Source organism: Cyprinus carpio, chromosome A11 (assembly GCF_018340385.1).
Source record: "Cyprinus carpio isolate SPL01 chromosome A11, ASM1834038v1, whole genome shotgun sequence".
NCBI classification, from domain to species: domain Eukaryota; kingdom Metazoa; phylum Chordata; class Actinopteri; order Cypriniformes; family Cyprinidae; genus Cyprinus; species Cyprinus carpio.
In genome coordinates, this window is record NC_056582.1 from 16,829,762 (window position 1) to 16,856,436 (window position 26,675).

Genomic DNA, 26,675 nt, shown 5'->3' on the forward strand with positions numbered 1-26,675 from the left:
CTCATACAAGAAGGAAATATCTCAGACACTGAGATATGCTATTTAGAATTAATAGGATAAATTACCTGTAATCTGAGATGACGCCTCCCTTCTTCACAATTCCTTCTACCTGTTGACTACTGATGCCAAAAACCTTCTTTAGGATATCAAAGCGCTTCATTCGGAACATGAGCTCCATCAGCAGGGCATCACCAGCTTGAGACTGGCCTGCTTGAGTTTGGGTCTGTTTGGCAAAAGCCACCAAAGCTCCTCTCAAATCTTCCACACAGATGTTGTTGAACAAATCTGTACAAAGGTACCGTAGGGTCTTACACTCCTCTTTTTTAAGAGATGCAGTCACACTGTTAACCATGTTAGAAAATCCATCCGCCATTTCACTTTATGATCCTGTATAGATGCTGTAGGTTATAGTCTGGGTCATTTTAACAGCTGGGAGTATGGTATTTTATTATGCATTTTAAACATCTCTTTGTTTGCTTAAAAGGCTAGTCAGGAAAAAAAGTAGGGGAAAAAATAGCTATCTGCACTTTTTTTCTCGAGCTATTATTGAATGAAAATTGCATTTATCATGCCATTGAGAAAGAAATCCACTGTAGCCTCATTCATCACATTCTAGAAATCAGTAGCCACTTTGGATTTACACCTGTAAACGACAAAGCACACACACAACATGAAGCTTCTCTCTCTCTCTCTCTCTCTCTTTCAATGAATGAGAACAAATGGAAGACAGCCGCTTGGGCCAGACTTACCTTCAATGTCCTTAATTTAGATAGACAAAAGTTTTGATGATGTTGCCCGCAGACAGGCTTATCTCTTTGTGACACTATAAACGAAAAAGGAAAAGAAGAAATGTGGCACATAAATAACCAATGATAACGCGATATCCTAACGAAATTATATCTGGTTATCCTCACATGCATTTAAAACTCTACATAAACTTTTCTCAGAAGACTTCCTGGGGGGTAATTTTACATTTTGGACAACAAGGTTCACGACTTTTGCGAACAGAATCTTGTAATTTATACAGAAGCATCAATTATAAAAGTGAAACTATACTTCCCGGAGAATTCAAGGGGAATCCCGATTTCCGTTTACGTCTCTAGTCACATAACTTTGATTCACGTTCATGAGCAAAGCAAACCCACGCAAATTTCTGTCGTGCTTTACAACGGAGATCTAGCCGCTTTTCCACGATCGGACCGAACGGTTCTCAGTCAGCACGAATACGGTTTTATTTTCCACTGTGGTGCTAATAACGGAGCTCTTCGGAATGTAATACAAATGCATCCGTCATCGCCTTGGTAACGCAAGTCTAATGTAAACAGCGATATGGACGATGATGAGATATTTAGAATTTTCAATACTATTTAGGGCAGATAGGGTGGATAGTACGCACATTGGGACGCAGGGTGGTAGTCAGGCAACAAAGTGGCGACGTCATACACACGCACTTTGTTTGCGTCTGTGAAAAGATCCGACTCAAAAGAATGATTTGATAGATGAACATGATCCTTTGATTACACAAAAGCATTGTCCATTTAGCGTTAGGGAGCAGCGCATAGTTAAATGCCAACAACATCTGTAACCACCGAGAAAATGAGATAGATATATTATATTCAAAAAGCACAAAATAAGCCATTACGTTATCAAACAACTAGATCAAATTACCTTTGTGCAACTACGTAGGCTATTTTATGGAAATGGTATGAAGAGTTAATACTATAAACAAACTATAAGTAAAAATATTGCAATCTTACTAAAAATACCCCATTACAACTAACAGAAAGGAAAACTTAGCTTTTGCCGATATATTACCGTTGACGCTGTGTGGCTTCATTTTCCAGACGAGACCCCAAAAGATCCCTAAAACGAAAGTAGACTACACTAAAATCATCTATCATGTTTTTGCTTCAGTGCAAGCCACGCCCTCTCTACACTAGTCTACTCTAAACACTTTCAGCTGTTACAGTTTCACAAACTCATTCTAAAGAATATTTACTTCATGCTTCTCATTACACTTAATTAATGGTGATTCTGTAACAGACCTGTTAAGGACAAACCGCAATTACAACATTTAAAAAAAAAAAAAAAGTAGGGTAATTTACTTATATATCTCTATGGCATACCTTTAAGTCGAAAGGTTTTAACTTTTTTGAAGGTGCAAAAATGATACAACTGAAACAACAAACGAAAAATTCTTTATTATAAATGGTTAACAATTAAAAACACACCCAGTGCATATTTGTGAAAACAAAACGTTATCAAGTTCGTGATGTAAAAACAAAGTTTGTGCTTTGATACCATGTTTGCAGATAAACAGGCTATTTTGTGCCAGGCGACAATACTTAATAATGCCTTTCAAGTGTTGTTTGTGTAACAGTTTTAAGGCTGGCCCAAATGCTAAAAAACAGGTCAAGGTCTTGTAATATGAGCAGCATGTTTTTTTTTTTGTTTTTTTTTAGGGGGATAGCAGGGCAGTTGTAAAAGTCCCCAAAGATAAACAAAAGCAATAATCTCTTGTGCAACAGACTGAAGCTACTGATGATTACAATTACTCTTTCAAAAGGCGGTTTATATCAAAGCTGCTCATTTGCAGATATAATACAATATTGTAAGGGCTTTTAATAACATAATTGCAATATTTCATATATAAATATACAACCTTAGAGCAATTTTGTCTTTAGGTATTTTACATTTTTGTTAACATATTTCAGATTATTCAGATCAGATGCATAGATCTCTGCTAAGATAGTTACAGGGTTCCCACACTTTATGCAGAATAAGTTTTCAATTACAGTGGGAAGCCTGCATTTACAACACAATACAACAGTATGCCTATATAAACAACAAATACAGTTGTAAATGATGATTGTATATGAAGAGGAAATGAGTGCAATGATTCAAACCTCTTTCTCAGAGTTGAACTATCTATTGGAGTTGAGTTTTTGAGGTGCAATATGAGAACCAGACACCACCCCATCTGAAGTAGATGTATCATCCAATAATCTGTGAATGTCCTCTTAAAAGGTTTTTGAAATGTAACATGATCTTCTGGGACAACTAACCCATTATCCTTAATGCTTGTAAATCAGTCTGTGGTTTTTAATGGCTGATATCCTTGGTGAACACTATTATAGCACCATTGTTGTTACACCTGTGGAAATACAAAGCATCACACTGTTTCAAACACAACAATTTAGTGATTTGGGACATACCTATACTTGGATATGATCTCTCTCTCTCTCTCTCTCTCTCTCTCTCTTTCTCTATCTCTCTATACACATTTACATTTAGTCATTTAGCAGACGCTTTTATCCAAAGTGACTTACAAATGAGGGAAATAGAAGCAATCAAAACTAACTACAGAGCAACAATATGTAAGTGCAAATGACAAGAAGTCTTGGTACATGTAGCAATGTTTATATATATACACACACACACACACACACACACACACACTCACACACACAAAGAAAAACAAGTAGATAGAATAGAAAAAATAGAAAGCTAATGTTTTTTTAAACAAAAAAAGAAGATAAATAGATTAAGTAGAATTAAAATAGAATAGAAAGTGCTAGAGTTAGAGGGTCAAATAAAGATGGAACAGATGTGTTTTTAGTCATTTCTTGAAGATGGCTAAGGACTCAGCGGCTTGAATTGAGCTGGGCAGGTCATTCCCCCAGGAGGGAACAGTAAATGAAAATGTCAGTGAAATGATTTTGTGCCTCTTTGAGATGATACAATGATTCGCTGTTCACTTGCAGAACGCAAGCTTCTAGAGGGCACATAAGTCTGATGTAATGAATTTAGGTAAAGGGGTGCATAGGCAAACATTAATGCCTTGAACTTCTCGTAGCCAGTGCAAACTGATGAACAGAGGTGAGGCATTCTTTTCGGCTCATTAAAGATTAATCTTGCAGTGGCATTTTGGATTAATTGTATGGTTTGATAGAAATGGCTGAAAGACCTGCCAAGAGAGGATTGCAATAGTCCAGCCTGGACAGAACAAGAGCTTGAACAAGGAGTTGTGTTGCATGTTCTGAAATACAGGGCTTGATCTTCCTAAAGTTGCAGGACCTGGCAGTTTTAGCAATGTGGTCTAAGAAATTCAGCTGATCATCAATCACAACTCCAAGGTTTCTAGCTGTTTTTGAATGAGTTATGGTTGATAACCCTAACTGGATGGTGAAATTTTGATAAAGTGATGGGTTTGTTAAAACCACAAGCAGTTCTGTCTTAGCCAGGTTGAGTTGAAGGTGATGGTCCGTCATCCAAAAAGAAATGTCTGTTAGACATGCTGAGATGCGAGCAGTTATCGTCGGGTCATAAGGATGGAATGAGAGGTAGAGTTGAATGTCATCAGCATAGCAGTGGTATGAAAAGCCATGTTTCTGAATGACAGAACCTAGTGATGCCATGTAGACAGAGAAGAGAAGTGGTCCAAGAACAGAGCCCTGAGGCACCCCAGTAGATGTTGCGACTCGGACACCTCACCTCTCCAAGATACCTTGAAGGACCTATCTGAGAGATAAGACTCAAACCACTGGCGTGCGTTTCCTGAGATGCCATTTTCCAATAGGGCTGACAGGAGAATCTGATGGTTCACCATATCAAAAGCAGCGGACAGATCCAGCAAGATAAGTATAGAAGATATAAAGTATACAAAGTGTAAAGTCACAAAGTATAAAATTGAATTTGCCTGCTTAGAGTATAAAATGTTGCTGTTGTTTAGTGGTATTCAAGTGAAAGTATCAGTCAGATTAGGAGAGGAAACATTTTCTGCTTATCAAGTATCATCAAAGAGCGTGTGCAATGTGTATAACACAGGACAAAGGTAAATATGTAACATACTTCGGAGTACTCAGAGTGTACATGACATACTGTCTAAAAAAATCCACTAACGAGTTTCAGTCTGAGATTCTTTATGGTCACTGCTGTACATAAAAACATTTAATGAACATACACTATGGCTTTCGACATCTGTGGGTGAAAAATAAAATTGCAAGTTACTTGTGGACGAACGTTATTTTTGTTATTCGACGCCACACTTCTGCGCAGATCAATCTGATGCTTTGTCATATAAAGTTGCCTTAAACACCATATCAGATCTGACCGACTAAGACCACTGACAAGTCCTACAAGAGATAAAATATGAAAATATAAATATGTAGTCTAATCAAAAAAAGGAGCTTAACTTCCATACTTTATTTTCTTTAGATACAATCTGGAAGCATGAAACTTCCAACCAAATTGAACTTGAGAGCTCTGAATGTGAATTACTGCAGGTTTACCCTAGTAACTCAGTGTAAGGCTGCAGTGCTGAGCACATTTACACAGTTGTAATTTTTTAATAAACTTCCATGATAAATACTCCTTAGTGAATTAAAAAAAGATTATGTTCTCAAACAAATTATTTAAAAATTAGCTTTTGGATATCATGAGTAACTGCATCAACAACATTAGTGTTTTTGTCATTCATTTGTTAAAAGGTTAGTTCACCCAAAAATGAAAATTAGCCTGTGTTTTACTCACCCTCAAAGCATCCTAGAGAAATCCAATCAGAGTTATATAAAAAATTGTCCTGGCCCCTCCAAGCCTTTCAATGAGGGTAAGTGGGTGTTGGATATTAACAGTTCAGAATACGTGAAATAAAGTTTGCGCATCCATAATAAAACGTCCCTCACACAGCTCTGGGGGGTGAATAAAGGCCTCCTGTAGCAAATCCTTGCATTTTTGTAAGATAAATATCCATATTTCAAACGTAATAAACACTTTTTTCTCACTTCTGCTGACTGTCGTACACGAAAGGCGTGCAGGCAGATGGCGTAGGACGTATGCGTCATGCACGTGCCTCTGAGAAATGCAGGAGCAAAGGAAATAATGTTTCCTTCCTTTAGCAAAGGAAAACCAGTCTCCTCTTGGCTTACAGTATATTGAAATCCTCCAACATTTTTCTTTAAAAAATCCTCGTTTTGTGCTTTTAATTCATGACCGGCATTTTGTTTTGCCTCCACATTCATCACTAATCATGCAACGCCGACGTCTTACGTCATCCACCAGAACGGCTTCCGTGTACGACAGTCAGCGGAAGTGAGAAAAAAAGTGTTTATTACATTTGAAATATGGATATTTATCTTACAAAAACACATGGATTCGCTACAGGAGGCCTTTATTCAACCCCCAGAGCCGTGTGAGGGTCGTTTTATTACGGATGCGCGCACTTTATTTCACATCTTTCGGACTGTTGATAACCAACACCCGCTTACCCCCACATACATAAGTCACATACACCTACAGTAGGATGCTTTGAGGGTGAGTAAAACACAGGTGAACTAACCCTTTAAGCATTAGAACTTCCATTATTTCTTTTTTTAACTGGATATGGAAAGATAATGTACTGAATTCTTAGAGTAACTTGTCCCTATATTAAGACTTTTTCCATATATTCATTTTTTTGTGAACTTTTACAATAAATGGAAAAATATTCTGTGGAACATAAAAATGTTTAAAAATCATATTTCATGTTCCATATTAAGACTTTTTCTGTGGAACATAAAAATGTTTTTTGTTCATATGGCATGGTTCATATAAGTTAATAGGAACAAAAACAGTTTGGTTATCAACAGTCTTCAAAAAATCTTATTTTGTGTTCCACACAAAAGGTTTGGAACAACATTAGGGGTGAGTAAATCATGTCAGAATTTTTCTTTTTGGGTGAATTATCCCTTTATATGAATGCTCGGGCTTGAAAAAAGTTAAATGCTGTCAAAAATCATTTTGACATTTTTTATGTTAACTCAACAACTTGAGTTGACAAACTCACTGAAAAGTCTGGAGACCTATCCTGTCCAAGTCAAAATGATGTTCCTTCAGCATGCCAGATGCCACTAACAGAGCTTAACTTGTATTAACCCATTATATTTCTTAAATCAAAACATTATTCCTTCTTTTCAAGTTCACAAAGTAGAAGTGTGCTCAGCATCTTCCATCCTCTTCCCCTGGAGGGTCCCGGACAGAGTGTCAGAGTCCAGCAGCTCAATCACATTGTACGGGGCGCAGTCCTCCAACCCCAGCTTCCCACACATCCACCCACAAAAGCCCTTCTCCAGGTCCCGCACCGCCAGCCACCATTCTCCAAAAACCCAGGAGAGCTGGTTCACAGCGGCATACACCCCCATACAAACACACAACACCATGATCAGCACCGGGTATAACAGAATGAGCAAGGGACACACCGTGATTTTGTGCAGAAAGCTGCGTTCCTCATTGTAAACCAGGAAGACGTTGTACCAGGTGAGTGTTCCATAGTAAAACGATGTGATGAAGGAGAGAAGGAAGATGAACGGAGAGCAGGAAAGGCTCCAGAGGAGAACATGAGGGCCCTGGGTGACCCCCAGTGCACAGGATTTTTGTTTGGCTTCTGCGGCCTCATCACATTCTGCATCTAGACGCTCTTTGGAGCGTGCCATGTCTCTCAGCTCTTTGTCGGTAAGCGTCATATAGATGTCTACCATTTGGCCTTTCCGCTTTCCCCGTGTGATGGTGCCAGTCAGGGTCACGAAACGGCTGTCAGGAGGGATATCCTCTTCTTCTGTAATTGAAAGATAAATATTAAGGAGGATATTGCATTAACAACACTTTACTGTAAATAAATCTGTCATGCAGGAGAGAAAGAGGAAATGCAATAAACATCGGAATGTATACAGTCCAATTCAGCAGACACAAAACGCTTGCCTTGAATAAATTACTAATAACAGAAAACAAGCACTTATTTCACCACTAGTACTGGATATAATATAAATGTATATTAGATTTATAATTATTAAATAAAATGTTTTTTAAAAATTCTGTGCCAACAATTGCAAATAATAACTGTTTATACATTTTTGACCAATGTAGAATTACACACTATCATTAAAAAGTTTGGGATTGTTATGATTTTTATTTATTTTTTTAAACAAGTCTATAGCTCAACAAATGCTGCATTTATTTGATCAAAAACAATAAAAAAGGAGTAATATGGTGAAATATTATTACAATTTAAAATAACTTTTTTATATTTCAATACATTTTAGAATTTTTATTTATTCATGTGAGGACAAAGCTGAATTTTCATGATCCTTCAGAAATCATTCTAATATGCTGATTTGGTGCTTCTTAATATTTGTGTAGAAACTGTGATTTAAAAATATATATATATATATATATATATTTTTTTTTTTGCTATTGATGAATAGAAAGTTTAAACAAACAGCATTATTTAAAACAGAAATATTTTGTAACATTTTACATTTCTTTAATGTCATTTCAGGTCAATTTAATAAACCCTTGCTGATAAAAGTATTACTTTCGTAAAATGAATGAATGAATGAATGAATGAATGATGATAGAAAATAAAATGAAGGTCTACTAATGTTTCTAACTTGCAAGAACCATCTTTTCTAGGACTGGTAATTACAAACATATACTTCCCTGAAATTTCAAGATTTTCAGATTTTCCTTATAAAAATTTGTTAACCAGAAAACTGTAAAACAAACAATACCTAGATAACCGACATAAAATGATCAGCAAGGAAAAAACATAAAAAAGAAATCATGTCATATTTAATATGAGGATTATTACTCATGGTCTCAGGTGTATTCTGGATAGAAAGCACACGTGATATTGTGCCATCATGTTTTAACCCATTACAGTAAACAAACAAATGATGGATTTCACTGCACTTAAACAAACATCACGCTACAGTTCACCCCAAGATGTCATATTTTCACCTTCGTAAAGTGTAGGAGTATCGGTTCCGTCCACGTCTGCCGAGGTCCCCTCCCCAGCATCCTCCACCTCCAGGTCAGAGCGGTAGATGATCTCTTTCTTCTTCTTCTTCTTCTTCCTCCGAGTGGTGGTCCCCTCCTCCTCTGCTGACCTCTGAAGCGTGTTCACTGGGGTCTCCTCTGTCCCAGTCGCTCCCTCCAGCTCCAAACCAGTGATGTCTCCAGATGCCCCTTCACTCATGACTCTAAAGCCAGAGAGACTCCTATGATGTCGGTATGCAGCTGGACACACCTGCTTGGTGTGTCAATCACCCTTTTAAGAGGTTTGCTTCTAGAATGAGAGAGAATAATCACAACCGCCTGTTATATATGTTAACGTTACTTTGTTTTGCGCTGCATTGCAATACATCAGATTTTAGGAGCTGGCACTGTTTATCTTAAGCCACGCCCCACGCGTACTATCTGCTTTACTGATGTGAGAATACACAATTCTTACCTCGAATGAACTCCCAAACAAATGCATGCAGAGGTCGCTTGCTTGTTCAGTTTAGCATTTTGCAAGTCCTCACCATGTGTAAAATTTTAGCGCGGGGTTTAATCTTTTCGGACAGTGCCACGCCGAGGACAACACATCCCCCTCGCGCCGCTAATGCCATTGTTTGGCCAATCAGCGGCGTGCGCGTGCTCGCTTTATGCAGAGTTCTGCCTAGCAACCTAAATCCAGAAAAAAGATTAATCATTTATCCCCACTGATAATTAACTAGAAATGATTATAATAATCATTTTAATAAAAAATATGGTTTTATATTGTAACGCAAGCAAAAAGAATCACAACACCATGTTTGGATATCGCTCATTCAGAATTTCATTCATAAGTTTTTCCTGTGTCTAAATTTAAATTATTTTTTCTTGTAATCTTGAAATATCCCTTCTTCAGCTAACAAAAGTTAACAAAGTCCTCAAGGATGGTGACATATTTGGTGGGGAATTCTGGGAAAACAAACTGTGAAAGCATCATGCTCATTTTCTTGCTATAGTGAAAATAATCACACTATATTCAATAAATTTAAAGTATAGGATATTTCTGATATACACTTTTGATATACACTTTTAAGTCTGGTATACACTTTTATAGGCATATTCATTTCTAAAGGTTATTGAGCTGCAAAGTACTTAACAGATATGACCCAGCAAACTAATGAAATTGTTTAAAATCTGTTACAACAGAAAATTTCTTTTTTAATCAATAGATTTTTTTTTTTTTTTTTTAGAAATCTTACAATTTCAAATATTCACAATATCATACTATTACGCATATTAACATTGATTAAACACAGTTCTGAAAGAACTATTAGAGTTCAATTTTATAATTAGAATGATATAATTCAGTGGGCTTCATTTAAAGGCCACAGTCGAGATGTATTGCAATTCCTAGCAAAAAAACAAAACAAAAACATTTGTGGTCCACCCACACTGTGAGGAAGAGCAGCTGTTTGACAGTCTAGACTTGTTTTGTTATGATTCACAGCTTGGATTTGGTCATGTCCATGATTTCTCTCAATATGTCTGTATTTTCTCCCTCTGGTGCTGGAGGCCAGGCTGTGTAATCTGATTGAAGAGATAAAGTGAAACAGAAAGCGTCTGCATACTCAAATTGTAAGACTCAACATCCGTTCTTGATTTCGAAATAACAGCATGTATTATGCCGTCATCTGGCCAGGAAATGGGTACCTGGTATTTCCCGCACAGAGTGGTAGAGGCTCTGACCTGCATCTAATATTCAGGGTTGCTCCAGTAATGTATCTGACACAATTAAAGTAAATGTTTAAGTCTCAGGTTATTTAAACCCCAGTTTTGAAATTTCACAAAAAGCCCTTGCACACTCTGGCATAAAGATATCAAATACAGTTTATGAGACTGTCACCCCTTCTTCATTTCGGATGTTGCACTGTATAGGAGTTACTGTAGCTGGACTGGATGGGGGATTTTCTGCATCAGCTCTTGACAACATGAGTGATATTTGAGATTCTAGATTTCTGTCTTAATTTTTTTTAAATAGTTTAAATACACAACATTTATTTAATAGTTAAAGAAAAACAATCAGACAAAATGTTTTTTTGGGGGGGGGGAAATTTTGAGATTCTGGGCTATTTTTCTTTCAGAACATGCCTTCTTTCAGTGGAAAAAATAAAATCTAAAATACATTTATTTCAATTATAATAATCATTAAATACCCCAAAGTTTTTTTTTTTTTTTTTCATTGGACCGAGCTAGAAATTTTCCAATGTAAAAATCTTTAAATATTTAACATGGTCTTCACGGTCAAAAGTGACCGGACACCTGAAATGTAACTTTTTTTTTTCTTCAGTAAAATCAATCTAATATATTTTTGTTCAATAATATTTTTTCTTGTTTCTTTTGTATTTTGAGAGAATTTCATGGCACTAATTAATATTTATGCAATAATTATGATACATTTTTTTCCCATTGAAAATAGTACAAAAAATATTTTTTCTAATTTCTTACAATTATTTTTCAATTAATGCAGTATTTCAGATTAAAATAGAGATTCGGCCTTTAAAATCCAATTTTTGAAGGAAGAATAGCACCTCCTAGTGAGAGCAAAAAAAAGAAAAACCTGCAATTTCATGGTGTAACCACTAGATTCCTGTATAGGACTCTATAGAGATTTTTTGTTGTTTTAGATGTTGATTTGAAGTTTTTTTTTTTTTTTTTTTTTTTTTTTTTGCATTATTATTACTACATTCAAACCTGATCACAGAAAGCACTTTGTTACACAAAACATTACAATTCTATAAAAATTTACCAATGCTTTATCAGAGCTTAATCCTTCTGGGTCTGATCTGATTTCAACCTCTTATTTCAGTCTTCTGACTCATTTTGGCATATGGTTATAGCCATACCTATTCAATTGACTATGCATAATGTGTGTGTCTGGGAGTGTGTGTAAGTAAGTGTGTGTGAGTGGATGTATCCGTTTTACACTCTTGATGTTTTAGAGTGTAACCCCTTCCTTGCTGTCCACTTTTTTACTGAATTGTAGTTGAATTATTGATTTTATTTTGCATAGTTGCAGTGTTACAGTCACACCAGTTCATAGGTGTGTACTAGCGTGTGTGAGTTGGTGTGTTGATTTTGCACTCTAGATGTTTTAGAGTTTCACACCTTCATTGCTGTGCAATTTTTTTTCTGCATTGTGGGGGATTTGAAGATTGTACACTCAAAAATTTTCAGTATTTTAGTTTTTTTTCCCATTCATTTCCTATTTGCATTTTATTATTATTAATATATTTCGTACATTTAAATAAATAAGCAATGTGTATAAAAGCGTGGATGTAAGGTTAGATAGCAAAACATTTAATTCTTTTGCTAAGATAACAAAATACAGTTCTTATTAAAACACGAAAGACATCTCAGTATGTAAAACCATGTGATTTTATTTTACAGTATGTACACTGACACAAAACAAAACAAAAAAATTCCATAACCGTCTTAACTTGTCAATCATGGAATATGTTGTTCTTTTCTTATGGTGGAATTTCCTTTACTTTCAACAACAGCTCTGAGAGAGATTTAATGCAAGTACATGTTGCTGAAAGTTTACGTCAATTCACAAATTCCAACATAATCTTCCAAATAGTGTGTACAGCACTCAAATTACATACAAACACAGCTGGATGCAGACAGTGATGTCATCCACATAACAAGTTTGTGAACTCAGTCTTGTAGTCTTATTTAAAATAATGTAAAAACATACTAATGATTTATTGCTTATTAAGATTATACGTCATGTATACACATTTACAAAAATATGTGTCTATATATCTATATATGTTATTATCTGCATGGTTTTAAACATACACTTACATATACACATCAACATTTTAATAACATTGTGCAAATCTGAAGTGAGTGCATACCACAGAGTCAAAAACAATTACAAGGGCCATTGAATTAAAAGTTGCTCAATAAAAACACCATTTGGCTTTATATAAAAAAGCAGAATAAAAACAAATAAGAACAACGTTAAGAAGGCAAGTCTTGGAAAGATGGGCACTTCAGCTTTGTGATTCCTAAACTATTGCGTTTAACATAAATTATCTGCCCTAGAGGTCATTTTAAGTAGTACCCAGCATCTCACAGTTCTTTACAATAGCCAACACTGCCACAAACCTGTACAACATAAATGTACTGATATCTACACGACCAATACAAAGAGTACTTAACAATACTATGTCTGTATGTACATGAATTAAATATGTGTCTTCAAGCACTTGTGTGGTTAGTGTCAAGTGTGAGTAATGGCCAAAAATAAAAAAAACAACCTTTTTGTGTGTTTCAGGTAAAAAAATAAATTACAGCTGCTACAAGCAAAACCAAAGTGAGGCCTCTAAAACAGGTTAGTGTGAAAGTGCATACTGTAGTATATCGTGCGGTAACGGCCCGTCTGTTCTCTGAAATCTGAATATCCTACTCGTCCATTCAAGTCTTCCGCTGTGCTTTCGGTGGTTCAACAACAGTATATCTGTGGTTCTACTGAGACATGGCCAGTTGTCATCGGGCCACATGAAACCAAAGGCTCTCGTAACGTTGCATACTGGCATGTAGTGTTTTTATCCCATAATTCACTGCAGTCAGTAGCTGTTTTCGTGGCCTGCGAGGATGTAGAGATTGCTGTGTGCTGTGGGGTTGTCTGTTGGCCGGCTCTCCAAAACCACCACTCTATAAAGAATTAAATAAAAACAAATACAGATGACCTAATGCCCTTTCTGCATACATATGACCTACGTTTGGCGCACCAGTAATAAAGGGTATGATATTAATTACTTAATGACTTAATAATTGGATTGCTTCTTCTCACCTGTCTGAACCCAGCAGCCTGAATATCCTTGAGTTGTCAGAAATCTCCTGTGTAATCTGGAATATAAAACATGGACAGAATAATGGGATTGCACAATATATATGTAATTTAATTTTTGTATATAGGAAATCCTCTTTTTTTTCTTAACACTGCTCTCTGACATATATATATATATATATATATATATATATATATATAAAATTGTGAGTGTGAGAATGTGTGTGTATAATACAATTTTACATTTATATATATATATATTATATATATATATATATATATATATTACATTATACATACATATACATATATATGTAAATATAAAATAAATTTTTTAATTTTTATATATATGAATATAATATGTAATTGTTATAAATTGCAATATTCTTGGCGTGTTTTTGTCTGCTTCACAACGGGGTCCCAACCACTCCGTCAGGGTTTATTTTGTGATATTATTGACAGGCTGTCTGTATATCATCTCTCACATATATACAACAGGACTTGCCTCATTGGACTTGAAGCTGCGTCCTTGCATGCCATGCCTCCAGAAGGCCAACACACTGTCTTGAAGGCAAACTAAGAGGAACAGATGGATGCATAGAGCGAGGGAGTTTTTAAAACAGAGATTTAAATATATATTGTTAAAATAATTAAATATGCCTAGAGGATTTTGAATTGCTAAATTCAGTTTGCTTAGAAAATATTATATATTTACTTGAGGCCACTGGTAATGTACTAAGGTCTCATACCTATTGATTCAATCTGGAAGTTAAAAGTCAGTTCTGCTGAGAGTTTTCGACTGGACTTCAAGCGACCTTGCAAATTTACAATCTTAATGCACCCTAGAGAGGAAGAAGAGAGGCAATTAATCACTACATCTGTTTTTTTTTATATGCATGCATCTGTTATAATCTATTAATGGCATGTTCTGTACTTACGATCTAAGCAGACTAAAATTGTATCTCTCTCCAGCTGAGTCACATGGATCACACAGCTCTGTGGGGTATCTGAAACAAAAACAACAACAATTTCTAGAATTTTGCATTTCTAAAATTCTAAAAGAGTCAAACTTGAATGAAAAGCTAATTTAAAAAATCTATATATTTTTTTCTAAATAAACAATTGGATAAACAGGCAATTTTTTGTAACATTTAAATGAATATTTATTAATAAATGTAAAGCAATTAAATTATTCATACATGTAAAGACTTATCTTAATCAGTGTGAAAATGGTGTCGTATTTTAAAGTACCCACCAGAATCAAACCAATTGGAGGTAGAGTTGGGGTTGAGGGTCTCGAACTGCACCACTTGGTTGAGCTCTGTCCCTTTGCTCACAGCTATGCAGATGAGAGGATACAGATGCTCTGGAACCACCAGCATCTCAAACACCTCCAGCGGACATGGCAGGGGGAAGTCTATGCTCTGCAGGGAATGAGTCAGTGCTTAATGTGGAACAGTGTGCATGTGAAAATGCCAAGTAAAGCAATTTTAATTACAAGTCTTAAGTAGAAGATCAGGAATTTTACAAGCTTAACGAAAGCATGAATAGCTAATAATGTGGCCTATGTGCTACACGCTGTTTCCAAAACCTTGAGTTAAACACCTCTCCTTGTGTTTTAGTGTAATACTAATCTGCTTATCACTCGGTAACATTCCCTGTGTCTCATTGCACCCTCATATAGCCGCATATTTCATTGATGAGGTCTCATTTTAAAAAAGCAACCATTATGAAAATCGACTGTAATTCCTTGTGAGGCTTAAATTACTATAATGTCTTACACACTTCGCAAAGTAATGATTACTTTTCTGAAATGAAGCAGCCTCAATGACGCATGCAGCCAACAAATGCGACCTCCAGAGGGCACAGCCTTCAAAATAAGACACAGCAATGTTTTAGTGATGCGAACTTACCTTGACCAACATGAATTTCTGCATGGACTCCACCCACTCAAAAAGGACAACACTTGACTGAAAGGCACCACACAAGTACTTGTGACCAGTATATGGATTCCTCACTGAGAACAAACAAGGCAACATATGGAAACAAAACACAATATAACACCTTAATTCACACTATAATTCAAAAGTTTGGAATAAGATTTAAAAAACAAAAGGATATTTTGATCCAACAAAGATATATTGAATTGATCAAAAGTGAACAAACAATAAAGACATTTATAATGTTAGAGAACATTTCCAAAACTACCACCAAAGTATAGCCTAGTCATGACATCATCCAAAATTATAGCTATAGCTATTGTGACCCTGGACCACAAAAAAATCTAAATACTGAGAAAATCGCCTTTGAAGCTGTCCAAATGAATTCTTAGCAATGCATATTACTAACCAAAAATTGTTTTTATATATTTACGGTAGGAAATCTACAAAATATCTTCATGGAACATGATCTTTACTTAATATCCTAATGATTTTTGGCATAAAAGAAAAATCAATAATTTTAACCCATACAATGTTTTTTTTTGGCTATTGCTACAAATATACCCCAGCGACTTAAGACTGGTTTTGTGGTCCAGGGTCACAAATATTACTGAATTTAGAAATACAGAAAGTAAATGACGGGATCTGCTCACCTACACAGCACTTCTGACACCCTTTTGTTTCAGGGATCTTAGTGGACACTGTGAATTTCCTAAAATTCGAATAAAAATGTAAAATAATGTATTTACATTTTGACTACTGGTCATATCCTTAAGTTCACACACTACACAGAGATCTTAACATTTACCTGGGGATTATTTTGTCCGGCAATTTATGTGTTGGTATGGCAACAGGGAGTTTCTGCATTTGTCGAGCATGTTCAAATAGGCCCATCAGACTGTGAGAGTACAGATGACATGCTTTTCCTGCCAAAATACAATTTCATTATTCAAAACAGGGATACAGGACTATGTCAGGTAACACTTTACATATATGACATGATGTTACTACAATTAACAATTCTAGTATTTTCACATCACAAGCAGTTCTACTCTGTATTGTAAAGCGTGACTCAAAAACACAAATATAATTCTAAAACTGTAGCAATCATTAAAAAAAGAAACTCACTCTGACTAATTTGTAATCTGAAAAGCTAAACCTGATTTTTTTTAAAGCACAGCTTACCGGATATTGATAGCAGGCTGTTGCTCATGACATACAGCCAAGTACATCTCCTGGGTATAAGCTGAGAATGACACAAAAATAGCTTTAGTACAAGACAAAAAGACTTACTGAAGAAGCATGCTACACTCAGACAATACAAGGATATACAAATACAAAAACTGAGGTTTTTCCCAACACATTTTTCTTTTTTAAATTAATGCTTCTACTTTGTTATGCAGGAAAACCATTTGTTTGAAAATGTCTGAAAAGTAAGATCACACCTGTTCCATGGACGTCTCGTGCAGCTCATTAAGGTTTAATGTGTAAATCCCTTCCTCTGCTCCAAATATCAGATACTGATCTGAAACGCATGAACAGGGAAGAACAAATCAGCAAATGCTTCATTAGACAACATATACTCATACAATAATGGACATATTAATATTTCAGATTAGCCAGATTATCATGACATGCTCACCTCGTGTGTCTGGGTTGATCCATGAGGTAGCGCAGTGTATCTTTAACGGGCAGCCGTTGAAGACTTTAGAGAAACATGCTCCCATCTGGACATGGAAATACAACACAACGGATAACTCAGATGCAGCCAAATGAACTACTGTTCAAAAGGTTTATATTTGAGAAAACAAACAACACTATCAAAAAGGCAACATACATTAATTTAAATAAAAATACATGGCAAGTAATTAAGTCCCAATACAGTGCCATAGATCTGCATGACTGAATAAAACTATGATGGCCACGTACATGAACCTTTGGAGTTGGAGGGAGACCATTGCTGATGGGTTTCTGTGAAAAACAAAAAAAAAAAACAATAATAATATTCATAAAATTAAAACAAAATACGACAATGCAATTTCACTATTTAATAAAAATAATGAAAACATTTTTTAATAAAATTGTTATTATTGCTACCTATTATTATATTGCATTAAAAATAAAATGTAATTGTATGTATTATTGTCATATAATCAATAATACTATGTAATAAATCTTTAACATATTTTATATAAATGAATACACAATAATAACAAGAATATATTATTATTAATAAATTAAATAATAAAATATATATAATTAAAGTTATTTAATACATTTATTACAAATGATGTGTTAAAATCAATTAATATATGTAATAATAATAATAATAATAATATACTTTCAGGTAAAAATGCATTTAAATAACTAACTAACTATATATATATATATATATATATATATATATATATATATATATATATATATATATATATATATATATATATATATATATATATATATATATATATGAGATACACTATAATAATAATAAGAACAACAACTCAATATCTTCAAAGATCTTATCACTAAATAAACTAATGTGCATTAAAAGGTGAACAGTGATTTAAGACTACTGCGATCTAACAGTATTAAAATATGAAATTATTATAAAAACAAAACCTGCTGCACTCAGCAAACATGTTATACATTCTTCATCCAGGAATCATAAGTGTAACAAGAATCAATATTGGAATTCACTAAAATGAAGCCATACTGGAAAATCTTTCTTGTCCTTTGGTATAGGAACAGCAGGGGGCATTGTGGACTGTCTCGCTGTTGGGGGCGAGTGTTCAGGTGGGCTAATCCCATTGCCTGTGGGTAAGAAAAGATACAGCATACATTTTTAGTTCTTTCATAAATCTTAAACAGTTTATGTTTTTACATAGGCATCCAACAAGAGATGCACACAGGACACTTGTGTAAAGAAAGTGTTCTTTTGTCTACATTCACATAAGCATTATCAGCATTGTTCACAAAGCTACTGTTGCAATATGCGGCTACCGTACTAAAAAGACACAACAAAAACTAGACAAGTGTAATGAAAATCAAAACAATGACTGACAGGAGAACAATAATTTGACAAGGAAAAGAATACAAGGGCGGAGTGGGTGAATCATGATGTCTTCCAGTGGGTGTGTGACATTTTCACATGCCAACACCAATGACGCTATTTCTCTTAGAAAGGGCAAGAGGAAAGAATGACATGTAATCTCACTACGGCTGACTAAAGAATCTAACAATGGGACGGTTTGGAGACAGGTTTAGTGACCGGGGCTGAACTAAGTTTAAAGGGGTGGGCCTGTCTTACTGTCTCCTTCCTCATCATGATCTTCCTCTTCATCAAATGTGATCTGCAGCCTCTCGTCAAACTGACTACATATCCCAGCATCCCCCTGGGCTTCCCAAGGGCCATGTTCTTCCTGACTGGTCTCGTTACCTAAACTGCTGAGCTTGTTTGCAGACAGTCGAGGAGGTGGAGGCCGAGGGGGCACATTGGTGGATGATCGAGTCGGGCTTTCGGGCCCCGGACAGCGCTTTATAGTGCCCTGGTTACCGTCATGATCAGCAGAGGAGCTTTGATGTGGTCCAGGACTCGACTTCGGCTGGAAACGGCAGAACAAAATTAGCAGCATGCTAAACTATTGCTAAAGTTAACGGTTGGCAAGATTTTTTATATGTTGTTGAAAGAAGACCAAAGCTGCATTTATTTAATTAAAAATACAGTAAAACAGTAATATTGTGAAATATGATCACAATTTAAAATAACTGTTTTCTCTTTGAATTTTTTTTAAATGTGATTTATTCCTGTGATGCAAAGCTGAATTTTCAGCAGCTATTAGGCTACTCTTTAGTGTCACATGAAATCCTTCTAATATGCTGATTTGCTACTCAAGAAACATTTATTATTACCAGTTGATAATATTTGTGCTTAATATTGTTTCAGGATTCTTTGATGAATAAAGTTCAAAAGCTTATTTTAAATGAACAATTTCCAGTAAAAGTCCACTTTTGATCAATTTAATGCATCCATGCTGAATAAAAGTAATATAAAATCTTACTGACTCCAAACCTTTAAACACTAAACGGTTTATTAAAAAAACATTTTTATACCATAACACTTTTTTTTTTGATACTTACCTTGGGAGGAAGTGGTGGGGGGACCTTGGGCCTCATAGTGGAGCTTTTAGTGCTGAAACCAATCAGAAATTCAATTAGAGTCACAATGCTAATCATGCTACAACTAACAAACATAATTTGAGAGCATTAACAGGATGTTAATAGACCTCTGGGATTGGTTTCATCTGACACTGGACCAACAGGGGTACAATATAGGACAGGAAACAGACAACAAACAAACATGCAATCAAATGCACCAGGAATAATTCACCCTATAATGAAAATGCTTTCATTATTTATTCAGCCTCATGTTATTTCCAACCTGTATGCTGTTATTGTTTTCCGTGGAAAACAAAAGGAAAATTTTTGAAGAATGGAAAATAATGAAAAGGATGAAATGTCATGTTGACTACTTACATGGTGCTTTAGTGTGTTTTTTGGTAGCCACTAATAGCAGCATTCAGTTTTGAACAGGAGGATGAAAAAATAATGACAACATTTTTATTTTTGAGTGATCTATTCCTTTAAATGTAAAAGAAAGTTTGTCAGCATCACTAAGAGAGGGCTAAGTTTCATGGATTTGAACTTGCATTTGAACCCGGAAAAATGGCTAAAGTGGCACTTGGAAGAACCGCAAAATTCTAAAACGCCTGCTAGACACTGCACTGCTAAATAAAGGAGAAAAGAGATGGTGTGTCTAGCAAAAAGAAAACAGATGAAAGAATGATTCCCATGGAACTAAAAGGCCATGATGTACTAGCAACATTTTCAGAGGACACTGAAAACAGTATTTGAATCAAAAGAGAAGTCAAAATGGAAAAAATATTTAAAGGACGATGTAAAAGATATAAAAATGTCTAACAGGTACTTCACACCAAAATGTTGCCAGTGCATCGTGATCTTTAAGCATTTTAACCTCTAGAGCAGCAGGAAGAGATTGGCTATAGAATCAGAGGAACTTACTGTTGCAATTCATCATCATGATCATCATCTTCACCCTCATCATCATCCTCCAAATGAGCCTCATGCCCCCTAATGAGGATCGAAAAGGTTGCGGCGCTCATTCAATGAAGATTATCAATTTGAAGCAACACTTTGCTCGACTTCCCAAAGGTAAGATTAAAGGTTAATGGGTTGCTCACACAGGGCATTCGGAGTAGTTTTTAACTGTTATTCTATGTAAATATGCACTAAGTAGACTCTTTGTACATAAATATATAATCCAGCGATTTAGGATGATTCAGTGACATTCCCTTTAAAGACGGCCACTTAAAACAAAGTTTGAATGTGTGAATTAATAACAGAACAATCCCAAAGACCAATCTAGACATGCATCTGGAGGAAATTTCATTTAGAGCGAGTAACTGGTTAATTTCCCCCTGAGGAATGGAAAACTAATACTGTGGCAAAAATAACACAGATCTCCAACACAGCATTGCCAAGCAAATCAGTCTTTGGTTCCACTTGGACAAGCACAAAAGGGCAAGGTTAGGTCACATCAAATATTGATCAGATGAAAAACCAGCTATGCAGAGAGAGAGAGAGAGAGAGAGATGCATGGGTAGAGTTTGACAGAGCAGCAAAAAAGATGGAAAGATAGAGAGAGAGGAAGCCAAAGGGGGGAAAAAAGCTATGAAAGAGCACAGGAGTGAAGGACACAAAGCAACGGCGTCATACCTCTGGTGCAGCTCCTCTTCAACAGATTTCAAGAGGCTCCTGTAAAAAAAGAATTTATCAAATGAGAGATGGTACGTAACAGGTGAGTCTTTCACGGCAAAGCACAAGTGAAAACACACGATGAACAGTTTTATAACACATCTAGGGATCCATTGGCATTCATTAATGTGAGGCTAAATAAACAAGCATTTACTGCTAATTTGTCTACGGTGACACTGGGAAATAGTCCAATGTTTAGTGGTTAAATTTTAAGAGAATGTCTGCTTCCAGTTGTCTGGAACCTCTATTCCAAAGTTGTTTATCTACACTGCACTTAAATTATTGAACAGTAAATATTTTCTGGACTAAAAGGGATTTCAAATAAAAGAAAAATCAGTAGATAAAACTAGCTTCACGTTATCTCAAATGCCAGTTCCTGCAAGGCAGCACAAGAAGTTTTAGGTTTTGTTTCATGCGCCAGTGAAACAGAAAAAATTTCTTGGTATTCATTCTGTTGCATGCAAAAAATAATTGACCAATCATAATTCAGTATGTAAATAGACACAAGAAAGATCCAATTGCATTAAGCATGAAAATATTATGACATCATTACTTTGTTTACAAGGCTTAACATTCCTTAATCATACATTTCTTGAAAACTATAAGATTTACAAAGACCAAAATCAGGTCTGTATACAGATCCTATATCAACAATATAGATGAACTATGAAATTTGACTGGCTGAACATCATTTGAACAGACTAAATTACAAGAGATATGAAACAGAAAAATGAAACACATTATGCAGTTCTTACAAAATTTTAGATGTGAAAATTACATTTCCGTGCACCATGTGCAAGACAAAATACAATGATGGATTTCTCCATCATAAAGCTAAGCCCAAACACAGAGTTCTTTTTGAGATTCCTAGCTAATTAATTTTTCACTACATTTAAAGTACACTGTATTTTTTTCTTCAAGTTTTCTACCAAAATAAAAAAGTAGACCTTTTTGAAAAAAAAAAAAAAAAACATTTAACCTGCACTAAAACTACATACTATAACAGCTATGATGTGTCAGTTAAAGCATAGCATAAATACTATTATTGTATTCATGTTAGAAACCATATCTTCCAGCAGAAGGATGGTGCTTAATTAATTAAAAAAAAAAAAAATTGTGTGATTTATATTTATTTTTCTAAAGCAGTGTGCACTTTAGCCATATTTACAATAAAGGACAACCATGATCAGAAAAATTAAAATACAAAATAACCAAAAATAAATAAATAAATACTGCAATGTGTTATTTTTCATTAAATAGCTATATTTCTACCTTGGAGGCAAGAGTGGCCTTCTCATTTCATTGCATTCAATAACCAAAAGAGCACAGGTACCTGGACCATTCCTCCTGACAATACTATTCCACTATTTCAGTCCATCCTTAACCATACAGAGGCTGATTTCTGCATCCGTGCATGAAAATGACTGAATGGGAGTGGATGAGAGCTCATATACATGAATTGTGACGCTGAGGGGGTGTCTCTCGAAAGTGCTCGGGACCCATCTGTTGATGAGAGCTGAGAGCAACACCTCTGAGAACACACACAGGCGCTCACACAAACACAGAGGGAATGGTTTCACTGCCACTCCATCTGGTGTACTCGACCTTCTGTTCACTATATGGCAAAAACTGTCAACAAGGCACAGGGTGTGTGCATTATAAATGAACAACAGTCATATAGATCCCACACAAGCTACCTGGAACATAAAGTGCCACACTCGTGAGACCGCAATGTCAGGTGTGAGATAAATGGGTGTATGGATAGACACACACTCATACACATCATGAAAAAACCCTGCATGTGTCTTTACCTCTGAATGAACTCTCTCATGAATACAGGGAAACAAAAACATACACAGCTTGACATACAATGCATTATCAAGCTGACAACATGATGATGCAGTGTTTCCTCAAACCCACGGTTTTCAGACTCTAAGGCTCTATAAAGGTACTGCAGAGCGCATAAAAAGATATAACATGTATATAAAAATTTATTTTTAAATAATTTATACGTTTTGTTAAGTTTTATGCTATTGAAGTTTTATGTTATTTATGTTCTATAAGGTGGATTGAATTTTTATTGCCTTACTTTTTATTTAATTTGCAACAGTGTGCTGAAAACTTACTTATTTCCTCCCAGGATGGAGCCTTTAGGGGAGTCCTGCTCATAATCCATCTGCAAATCCTGGAACAAAGAGAAAGAAAGTCACAATCTCGAGATTCAAAATATGCGGGACGCAGGTATGTTTACACAGAGCTTTGGCTACATTCATGAATATGTTAAAAGATGCATGTAAAGAGAACATGAATGGTAAGACAGGTGTGACATGGTGCTGTTACATCAGATTCAGCAATTATAAACTCTAGGTTATTTGTTCATAACTAGTGTTGTTTACAATGTAATCCACACATGCAGTTTCATAATGGTTTTGGATTTCAAGGTCTATTAGTGAATGAAAACAATGGAAGGGATGATTAGATCATCTACAGTGTATTAGCTTTACATTAGCAAGCAAGCACGCAGATCTTGCCACAATCATCTTTGGTTTCTTTTCTTAGTTTGTCAGTTTTCATTAGATGCTTTTTTGAAGAATGTTTTCTACATTCAGTAAAAGATAATGGGTTCCAAATTAACTTTGACTTTACTTGTATACACAAGAACACAGGCATTTTTCAAAATATCATCTTTTGTATTCAGCAGAAATAAACAAAAACTAATGCATATATGTTTGAAAAGACATGAGGGTGAGTAAATGATGGAAGATCATTGTGTGTGGGGGGGGGTAATTTTAGTCAAATAAAACAAAAAAATTAAGACAAACTGACTGACATACTGAAAAACTTTAATTCTCACTTTTTGGGATGAAATACAATTAAACATGTTGACTGCAGAAGATTCCTGGAAAGGAATCAATTCAAGCTTCTCCCAATGTTGTACTCTTAATTAGAGCATTGTGGGAGGACTGGGCCATGTGCTACCTCTCCTCCCACTTGCCAATATGATCATTCAAGCACGAATTGACTTGAAATAGCTTAGTGTTCATGAATTAATAGAATCATAAAACAGAGGCAGTATCTATTAAATATAGTAACTCAGACACTGAAAAAGTGCAACGTGAGGAATATTTTAGAAATATGACATTGTTTTTGCCCTAATGTCTACCTGTGGCACGCTGCAGATTACCACAACAATTTTAAACACATCCCTCATTGTGTGGAGAAAACATGTTTACAGTAAATAATCTAATCTTGTAATGAAAGCTGGATGGGGAGCTAAAGTAATTTCACACGTCATGACCAGCTGATAAAGTAAACAAGTTTAATTTAACTTCTTATTCACATGAGAATACCAGGAAAAGACACGGAAGGGTTGTGACCCGTATATACAGTACAGAAACATTACTATTTTTAATGTTTTTGAAAGAAGTTTCTTCTGCTCATCAAGCCTGCATTTATTTGATCAAAAATACAGAAAAAACAGTAATATTGTGAAATATTATTACAACAAAAATAATAGTTTTAATTTGAAATACTTTAAAAAAATAATTTATCCTGTGATGCAAAGCTGTTTTCAGCACCATTACTCCAGCCTTCAGTGTCAACCCAGAACATGATCATTTAGGAATCATTTCTAATATTCTGATTTATTATGAGTGTTGGAAACAGTTCTGCTGTCTAATATATTTGATGAATAAAAGGTTAAAAAGAACTGCATTTATTTATAATTCTATTATTTATAATTCTAATAATATATATTCTAATAATATATTTTCTTTACTATCACTTTTTATCAATTTAACACATCCTTGCTGAATAAAAGTATTGATTATATTTAAAAAAAAGAAAGAAAAAAAAAAAAATACTGACCCCAAATTACTGACCCAAAATATTTTATATTTACATAGCTTCTTTTTTTTTTTTTTTTTTTTACTTTTTAAATCAAAGTATCCTAAAAAAGTTCACATGTTCTGAAAAAATATTAAGCAGCAGAACTGTTTCCACTTTGATAAGAATCATATATTAGAATGATTTCGAAAGGATCATGTGATAATGATACTAAAAATTCAGCTTTGCATCACAGAAATAAATGATAATTTAAAGTATAATAAATTTAAAAACAAATTATTTAAATTGTAATAATATATCACAATATTACATTTTTTTTCTGTATTTTTGATCATATAAATGCAGGCTTGATGAGCAGAAGAAACTTCTTTCAAAAACATTAAAAATAGTAATGTTTCCAAACTTTTGGTCTGTACTGTACATGACCAAACACCTATATCAGTAAAAAATAACAAATAATGTTAGACAACCCAGAAAAGTCCTACCTAAACCAGACGATTTTAATGTATCTTTTAAAAATAGAATAAAATAAAATAAAAGTGTGTCTAAAAATCATTATGCCTATTAAATTTCATTTAATTAAAAAGACAGTATAATGTTTTATTATTACATAATGTTAATGTATTATTGTATAAATGTTATTTATTTATTAATCAGGTTTTGAAAGTTATAATTTTCTGATAATGCAAATCGTACTACAAAAAAAAAAAAATCATTGATATATGCACTGAAGTAATCACAATACATCATAGATGTGGTAAAAAAAAATATATATATAAATTAAAAAATCTGGAATATTCTTGGAAGGGAAACGGTGTATCTTATTTTTTAAAAGGGAAGTTGGCTGCAGTGATTCATCCATTAGAGGAAATGTTCCGGCAAAGGATTTTGCTATAATAATCAGGTTTCTGATGATTAATTCTGAGGACATTCTCTCTCAAACTCTCTTTAATTTTTTCTCTCTCTTCTTGCTGCTTCCATACCTCAATAGCTCAATTTCCCCCTCTTACTCTCTCTCTGGAATACAGCTTTCAGCCATGCAAAACCTCATTGATTTTGCCCTGCAGATTAACAAACCAAATTTCCTTTGCACAGCAGACTGTCTTATCCTTATTCGCTTGTTGTTTTTCTGCTGATGGGAGGCTTTTCAGAAAGAGTGATGGAGAGAGAAAGGATGGAAGAGTAAAAGCTAACAGAACATCCCAGACTATCTGCTTCACTGCTTCTCTCACTGTCTACTTTCATCTCCCCCCCTTTCGTTTCTTCATAGGCAGTCAAAAACACAGATTCCAAGCATGAGATTCGCTGTGCAACCTCAGTGTGTGGGCTTCAGACCAGATGGATGAGGTGTCACTCAAGAAAGCCTCAAAAATGCAAAAAGATGAAAAAGGGAAAAAACATTTCTT

At 34.9% G+C, this 26,675-nt stretch overlaps 3 protein-coding genes across 10 annotated transcripts in view; all 3 read right to left on the reverse strand.

Moving 5' to 3' along the window:
- Positions 1-1,959, reverse strand: part of LOC109056562 (CASP8 and FADD-like apoptosis regulator) — a 7,756-nt gene extending 5,797 nt beyond the window's left edge. Inside the window, exons 1-4 of one of the 5 annotated variants that reach the window (XM_042766555.1) lie at positions 1,816-1,959; positions 750-823; positions 573-643; positions 66-285 (exon numbers count right to left, since the gene is read on the reverse strand). In XM_042766555.1, coding sequence (XP_042622489.1) covers positions 66-285; positions 573-606 — 254 coding nt within the window. In that variant the 5' untranslated portion in view covers positions 607-643; positions 750-823; positions 1,816-1,959. Of the gene's footprint in view, positions 1-65; positions 644-749; positions 1,630-1,815 lie in introns of those variants that run through there. The other 4 variants (XM_042766552.1, XM_042766557.1, XM_042766556.1 and 1 more) reach the window with 4 other exon arrangements.
- Positions 1,960-6,528: 4,569 nt separating this feature from the next.
- LOC109104581 (transmembrane protein 169-like) lies at positions 6,529-9,444 on the reverse strand. The gene is made up of 3 exons (XM_019117845.2): positions 9,266-9,444; positions 8,773-9,100; positions 6,529-7,591 (listed from the first exon to the last, which is right to left on the reverse strand). Exons 2-3 carry the CDS (start codon positions 9,008-9,010, stop codon positions 6,957-6,959), a joined length of 873 nt encoding a protein of 290 aa, XP_018973390.1. The 5' UTR covers positions 9,011-9,100; positions 9,266-9,444; the 3' UTR covers positions 6,529-6,956.
- A 3,962-nt stretch (positions 9,445-13,406) lies between these two features.
- The window catches only part of LOC109104576 (mitogen-activated protein kinase kinase kinase kinase 3-like), a 51,589-nt gene continuing 38,320 nt past the window's right edge, over positions 13,407-26,675 (reverse strand). For 2 of the 4 annotated variants that reach the window (XM_042766559.1, XM_042766558.1), the window contains 19 exons: positions 23,550-23,608; positions 21,385-21,423; positions 20,671-20,739; positions 19,729-19,780; positions 19,028-19,193; positions 18,305-18,402; positions 17,518-17,559; positions 17,231-17,315; positions 17,034-17,113; positions 16,774-16,834; positions 16,397-16,514; positions 16,242-16,300; positions 15,562-15,665; positions 14,904-15,072; positions 14,587-14,655; positions 14,398-14,490; positions 14,154-14,224; positions 13,652-13,707; positions 13,407-13,512 (listed from right to left, as the gene is read on the reverse strand). In XM_042766559.1, the coding sequence (XP_042622493.1) occupies positions 13,425-13,512; positions 13,652-13,707; positions 14,154-14,224; positions 14,398-14,490; positions 14,587-14,655; positions 14,904-15,072; positions 15,562-15,665; positions 16,242-16,300; positions 16,397-16,514; positions 16,774-16,834; positions 17,034-17,113; positions 17,231-17,315; positions 17,518-17,559; positions 18,305-18,402; positions 19,028-19,193; positions 19,729-19,780; positions 20,671-20,739; positions 21,385-21,423; positions 23,550-23,608 (1,578 nt within the window). In that variant the 3' untranslated portion in view covers positions 13,407-13,424. The remainder of the gene's footprint in view (positions 13,513-13,651; positions 13,708-14,153; positions 14,225-14,397; positions 14,491-14,586; positions 14,656-14,903; positions 15,073-15,561; positions 15,666-16,241; positions 16,301-16,396; positions 16,515-16,773; positions 16,835-17,033; positions 17,114-17,230; positions 17,316-17,517; positions 17,560-18,304; positions 18,403-19,027; positions 19,194-19,728; positions 19,781-20,670; positions 20,740-21,384; positions 21,424-23,549; positions 23,609-26,675) is intronic. The other 2 variants (XM_042766560.1, XM_042766561.1) reach the window with 1 other exon arrangement.

Excerpts from the sequence above, each read along its gene's own strand:
- LOC109104581 (XM_019117845.2), bottom strand. The coding sequence starts at position 9,010 with ATGAGTGAAGGGGCATCTGGAGACATCACTGGTTTGGAGCTGGAGGGA. Across the intron at positions 7,592-8,772 it reads TACTCCTACACTTTACGAAG|AAGAAGAGGATATCCCTCCT; the intron begins GTGAAAATATGA and ends TTTCAATTACAG.